Source organism: Crocodylus porosus, unplaced genomic scaffold, assembly GCF_001723895.1.
Source record: "Crocodylus porosus isolate Cpor-Errol unplaced genomic scaffold, CroPor_comp1, whole genome shotgun sequence".
Classification (NCBI taxonomy): domain Eukaryota; kingdom Metazoa; phylum Chordata; order Crocodylia; family Crocodylidae; genus Crocodylus; species Crocodylus porosus.
In genome coordinates this window covers 46745739-46752580 of record NW_017728886.1, presented here as the reverse complement: position 1 = coordinate 46752580, position 6842 = coordinate 46745739, and the positions used below count along the sequence as shown (strand labels likewise).

The window sequence follows — 6842 nt, the reverse complement described above, 5'->3', positions numbered from 1 at the left end:
TATGTATACGTATTTACAAAAGCTCTGCTGTTTTAGTGCTTTGAATATTTTAAGATCAGTGGAACAAAATTGATATTTTCAATTACTTATGTAATACCTTGTATTAAGATGGAACTGGTTGATCTGTAGGTGTTACTAAAATATATAGTCTTTGATGATAATGAAATTGCAAGTATTTCAGTGTTTTAAGGTACACAATCCTTGATGAAAATATAGGTGATTCTGTTTTGGTTTTTCTGTGCAAGGTTTCATTTGAGCTTTCTAGGAATATTTAGGCTATATTTCTCATGAAAATAAAATATGAGTTCCCCCTGATCTACACAAAAAACAGATTTACTGAATGATGATTATGATCACTATTTGCTATCTGTCTTCTCAAGGAGAAAATCTGAGATAAAATTTAATTTTTAATGTATAAGTTCATTGAAAGTCTTAGTTTTACACGACTGTTGTGGAGGGTCTAATCCTACTTGCATTAAAGATGACATGCATCCCTTGAAATCATCGCAATTTGACCTGATTGTATCAGTGATCTTTTTGGCTTTTTCTCGGCTTGCTTCTAGAGTTAACACTAATAAATATTAGATCGAGAATGAAATATGGCTCACTAGAAATTAAACTATCCTTCCAAGTTCTAGGCACTATTTACTATGGCTTACTCACTTCTGATCCAGAAGGGCATGGAGGCTGCATGCTGAAGTTGTAGTTGGATACTAGCTGGTGAGGCACTAGCCTTCAGAAAAAGATACTAAAATATGACACTTTTCCTTTTTTGTCCCTTTATTGTTAGTTGTTCAAGTAAAACAGAAGTTCCATTGCAAATCCACACTGGCCTCCACAGTCATCTTGCACGTTGTCTTCATAATAATTTAGGATTCCTGGAGGACACCAAGTTATAATATGGAATTCTAATTGAGAATCCCTGAGGATCCAGCAGTAATATGACAGAAGCATTTTCAAAGTAAAACATTTTGCGGGAATGTTTCTTAAAAATGTGTACCGGTGTGTATTTATTCTGAGACTTCCATTCTGTTCTACTGTAAATGGAGGTTTACCTTTTTCTCAGCTCATGGTAAGTAAATCCCACTCTGTTCCAACAATTTGGAACCGCACATATAAAGTTCATGGAACAGCTCATCATTTGGCATTAGTAGTCTACTTTATGATCCATGTGATTTGGGAAGGGATAGTGCTATCTTACAGCAAGCAGAACAAGCGAATTCTTCACAAGCACGGAGGATGAATATTCTGCTTCTGAGCTAGATTGGTGACAATCCAAAATGAAGATTTTTCCTTTTACTAGTTTGCGATCCAAGGAAATTGTTTCTTTGTATCTCTCCTCCCTTTCTCTATACAGCTGGATGAAAGTGGCCTGGCATGGATTCATCCAATTCATGACTTAGTATGTGACTATCTGCTCTGGTGCAAATAGTACTCAGCCTTAGATATTAAAATAACATGGAGATGGTGTGCATCAAACCATTTTTATGTCATTTTTGTTACTTTGCAACAATAACTGATCAGCATTAAGTATATTTGCCTTCTGTACCCCATTACTAAACTGTCTTTTGCATACATACTAAGATAATATTTTAAAATGTCAAACATTCTTGAAATAATAAAAATCCAAAAAAGTTTAAAAGTTTGTTTTCCTTTTTTTAAACCCCACAATATCCTGATTTATTTAAATTTGAACAACTCCTTCCCTTTCCCCCCAACTCCAAAATATCACCTTAGGACTTCAAATCTTCATAATGCCCAAGGTAAGTGATTTACAGCTGCTACATTTGCCTGGTTTGCAACCCACTAAAGCACTGATGACTTTCAGACCCAGTTCCCAAGAAGCACAATGCATTAACTGAGTAAAATGTATTTATAGTCATTAGATTCACTTTTCACATGGGAAAACTAAAACCATATTTCAACAAGGCTACCACACATACAGTCTTTCCCTAGGATATTCTAGTAATGAAACTTGGCATACCAGCAATATACCATATTATATTCTATACTCATATCACTAACTCCCATCTAGTACACCAAAAAAAGGACTCTTCCAAGTCCAAAGTTAAGCATAGTTATGAAAAACAGCAATCAATTCAAATAGGATTAAGGAAAATATTATTATGGTGACAGAAGCAGCAAAAGATACAAAGCCTCATTTTTGGAAGGAGATGAACCATTGCATATTGATTGATTTTGTTGTTGTTGTTGCTGTTGTTTCATATCAGTTGTGGTCATATTGTTAACATATAATTAGTAAGCATATATACTGCATAAATTAGAAAGTTTAAAAATAAATTCATGGGATAATTGCAAATGGTGGTAGATTTACAAAATAGATTAAAGAAAATACTACCACTTGCAGCATTTTTCACTATCTCTGCATGAATATAAATTGCTATGCATGATGCTTAATGCCTAAACACAACCCTAAATTTGAAATCATGACTCCTTTTGAAATCCAATGGCCAAGCTCTGACTTCAGAGGAGAGAGGATTTAATTTCTAGTCCTTAGCATGGATTATTTCTGTGAAGCACAAGCTATGAAACATTAACATTATATTCATAATTCCTCTAGGAGATAGGACACCTGCAAAAATTATCACCCAAATTCTTTCACTTTGCAGAAATCTGAATCAGAATCTGAACTTTGTGGCTTGGCCTCTCTCTTTGTGAAAACCATCCAAAGGTCACAGATCAGGATAAAATTGTCCAAGAAAGTGTCTTATATAATAAAGGAATGATTTCCACCACCCTGTTGGCTGCAAATAACTAGAGACATGATACTAAATAGAGCTCTCCTCTGCTCAAAAGGTCAAGGGGAGAAATATTTACTTCTTATTCATTGGGTTTTTTTCATTCTGGTCTTAAAAAAAAGGGGTTGAGCTGAAAGAGGGTGAATTATTGCTTAATACCTGCACAATTCACCATGGCTTTTACTTAATTCCGGTGTAATTCAACATGGAAGATCTAGGACTGGAAATATGCTCTCTCATTTCTTACTTTAGGGAGCATAATGCTAGAGAAGTGCATGTTTGGGCTTTGAAGAGCTTGGAGGCTAACCCTTTTCTGAATTCATGTCTTCTGGAGGGATATGGAAAAGAAAGACAGAATGGAGGGAGAGGCAAAGATGGGGGGGGGAGTAGATTTGCAGGAATCATAATCCAAGGAAAAACAAAAAGAAATGTTGAGGGGAACAGCATTCAACTAGGTATAGGCAGATCACTGAATCCCTTGTGACTGAATACCAGAGTGCTGGGGGTAGGATGTAACAGTATCCACAAAACAGAAATATAATGATCTCTTTTCTCTTTGAGGAAGAAAACTTTCATTACATAAAAAGGAGCCTATGACCTGGAGCAGGCTAGAAGTAAGGCAAACCTATGTACTCACAAAGGGAGAGAACAACTTTTTCTTAAATTGGTCATTTGCTGTCACTTATAATGATCAATTACTTTGTTCTTTGAGAAGGTACTCCCAAAACAGTCAACAAGGCCCTATGAGATACAATGGTCTACTTTTGTGAATACCTTACAGGAATGGAAACAGAGATTGTTTGACACAAGTGTAAAGACAAAAAGTTGAATACCATGACAAAGTTTGAGCACGATCTTCTTGTCAGAGCTACTTAAACTACCATCTACACAGTACATATTGAAACTCAACTTTAAGGTTTTTATTTTTATGTACAGTTCATTTTCTTTTGTCTGGAAATAAAATATCTAAATACAGACAGACTGTAATGTTGTATATGTATAGCTTTCAACAATACTTTAGCTGAATAAATGCTTTGTACATAATTCTGTCTTTTAATGGCGTTTACAGCTACATTGATAAAATGGGTTCCTCATTTCCTTGATTGTTTTTAACCAATAACAAGCAGAGAGACAATTACAAGTTAATATTAATAAGCAGCTCAAATAACACTGGTTAAACTATGTACAATACAAACCATTCATACAAATGAAGACTAGGATATTGAATTTGTTACAATAGTTGTAATAAAGATAAGACAGCCACTTATAACTTACATGTTGTCTATCAGGCATTTTCCTCCTTACAGAATAGTTGAAGAGTTTCAGTAGCTTAGCTGGTCTCCCTGCCTCCATCTTTAAATGGTCAGTAAAGAAATTTGAAACCAGGTTATCTGCCCACATGTAAATTCCAAATGTTTGCTCATCTTTACTAGAAACAGGCTCCCTCCACAGAAAAAAGAGCCACCTAACACCACCTTGAATGTGCCTACTATATGCTGGAAAAAGTCACTACGCTTTGTTGTGTTCATATAATATGGAATACTGAGCTCTAGACACACATTTTTTCCCATTTTAACAAGCATTTACTCCTACAGTATTATTTACCAGTACAGCTACTCCAAGCGGCAGAATGCACGAGTGGGGATTATTGATTGGCATGTATTCAAGACTTTAAAGGAGATTTCCATAACAGTCTGTGTTAGAAACCATTCACTGTCTAGTTAATCCTTTTTGCTTGATGATAGGTTATCCTGAAACATTATGTATCAGACAATGAAAGCCCTCTTAACGGGAATCTCAATAGATGCAAGCTGAAAAGAGTGTGTGTCTGTGTGTGTGTGTGGTTTTATTTCAAATCCATAGTGATTTACAACTAGACTGATAACATGGAGCTGACTGGGCAGAAATTACATTAGATTGTTTTCCACTAACGTATTTGCAGCCATTTGACATCAGCGGTAGAGTGTAGACACATTCCAGGCAATAGATGTGGCCTCCTTCTTTGAGGTAACAGCCCTGTCATATGACCTCTTTTATTCCTCCGGGTTCAGTCTCAGACACATGTTCATCCTCAACCTGAAGGGAAGTAGGGTGTGTCGCTGTGGTAGTTATAATCAGGACACACCTTCTGTACTAGTTTATAATCTGTACTATAAAAGGAAATGTAAATACAGATTACTTTAAAGGGCTTGGAGCAGAGCCATGACACATGACTCTGGGTCTGCTCCTGATAACATGTTTTTGAAGGGTCATAGTTGCAGAGCGTGTTCTTGGTAGCCTTGTCAACCTTTTCGTATTCGATGCGACAGTTAAAGGATTTCGAATCTTTGGCATCAATCACGGTCTGTTGTGCCAAGTCAAATTCCACTATTTTGGTAGGGGGCACTAGGCTCACAGATACATTCCCTTGACCAGTGGAATTATGCCTGAAGTAAACACTAAACGTCCCATTGCCATGGTCAACGATTTTTCCAGTTATTAACAGGTTTAGCTTCACAGTCTTGATGTTGGAATGAAAATCACCCCAGCCAAACATTTTCTTAAATTTCCCAGTCTTGACAATGGGCCGTCTCTTTGCTCTGGGCCGAGGCTCTTGAAGGTCTGTGGAGTTCCTCAGCCAGTCCCAGAGATCTTGCTCAGAATATGTTTCTGGGGCATCATATCGCAGGTCCAAATCTGTATCATTTTCCTTGCCACGAAAAGTCTGTGACAGCAGCCGGCTGATGGACAAGTCTTTGCTGCTTTCTGTCCATATGTGCTTTAGTGTGGATTTGGAGCTTCCTGATTTTAGAAGTTCTGATTTTCCGCCATTTGTTAAATTTGCACACGTAACCTGAAAAAAGAAAGGGCACACTGAGATACTTTTATACAAACATGCCTGCAAATTCCATTGTTCTCATCTGATATTAGAGACTGGAATTCAACAATAAACAGAGCTAAAAATGATTTTCCAAACAAAGTTTAAATTATTCTCTATACTCAGATAAAACAGAACAGACAGACCCTTTGTGTGCAAATTTCCAGGGAGGCTCTTCTCACTAATAAGCGACACCTTTAATTATAATTAATCCAGAAGTTCAATTCATACTGCAACTCAAAACCTGTAATTCAAAAACTCATAGCAGCTAATTTTTGGCAAAGAATCATTTGATGATAACCTATTGTTTTATGTAAAAAAAAAAAATGAAAGAAAAAAAGGCTGACTTAAACCTCACCAATGGGTTATACAATCATTAATGTGTATGACCATGTATTCTTATTTTCCATTCACTTCCCCTATGTCCCTCTTTCAGTTTTGTTTGCCACACTCACTGGTTGGATCTTGTCTCAGACAGAATTTCATACTTTCTGAAGCCTCCTCTATACTGAGGTTGGGTTTGGGGTTTTTTACACTAAGGAAATTAATTACAGTCTAACCTTGCTGCTGCCAACCTTCACTATCAATATGCATCTTGGCGGTACAGTAGGTCTACACTGGGCCTTTGAACCTGTATAAATGTTGTTATACCAGTGCAAATTTCCTTAATTCATTTGCAAAGTACATAGTAGGTTAGAGCTATTATTCTTCATGAAGTTCATTGACCAAACCACAATTTAAATAATAGAATATACTTAGAAAAAGGCTTAACCATGTCTTGGATCCCTATGCTATTTGCAGCAAGTGAGTTGCTGTACCATCCCTGCATACATGACTGCCTTCCTGTTTCAACTTCTGCTTCAGAAAGGGAATATGTAATGCTGGGTCCATTTCTGGTATAATGTGTGATCCCCTAGGGCCAAAGTGAATTATACAGGCTAGAAATCCAATTGAGTGTTTGACTCCTAAAGTGAGGATCACATCAGAATGTGCAGAAGTAAGGCTATCTATGTAAAATTAATGATAAAAAATGCAAGATCAAAGAGATTGGAGTTCAAAATTAAAGAGAGCTAAAATAAACTAATGAAAACCTTGGACTGAAATCATGAGGAAGCCATAAACTTCAGAGTCAATTCTGCACAAAACTCAGTGCCAATGCAAGAAGTCACATTCATTTTCCATTTTTCCTTTAAAAATACAGCAGACATGTTCCTGGTTTCTGAAAG

The 6842-nt window shown here is 36.5% G+C and overlaps 1 protein-coding gene across 1 annotated transcript; it reads right to left on the bottom strand.

Annotated features, from left to right (window-relative positions):
- Positions 1–1854: 1854 nt before the first annotated feature.
- Positions 1855–6210, bottom strand: NXPH1 (neurexophilin 1). Its single transcript, XM_019531421.1, has 3 exons — positions 6177–6210; positions 5634–5695; positions 1855–5592 (listed from the first exon to the last, which is right to left on the bottom strand). Exons 1-3 carry the CDS (start codon positions 6208–6210, stop codon positions 4831–4833), a joined length of 858 nt encoding a protein of 285 aa, XP_019386966.1. The 3' UTR covers positions 1855–4830.
- Between the last annotated feature and the right edge of the window lie 632 nt (positions 6211–6842).

Bases quoted from the DNA above. Each gene is read 5' to 3' on its own strand.
- NXPH1 (XM_019531421.1), bottom strand. From the start codon at position 6,210: ATGCATATTGATAGTGAAGGTTGGCAGCAGCAAG. The intron at 5,696-6,176 runs GTTAGACTGTAA...AATCATTTTTAG, and splicing joins TGAAGGTTGGCAGCAGCAAG to CTCTGTTTATTGTTGAATTC. The intron at 5,593-5,633 runs GTTTGTATAAAA...TTCTTTTTTCAG, and splicing joins ACAATGGAATTTGCAGGCAT to GTTACGTGTGCAAATTTAAC.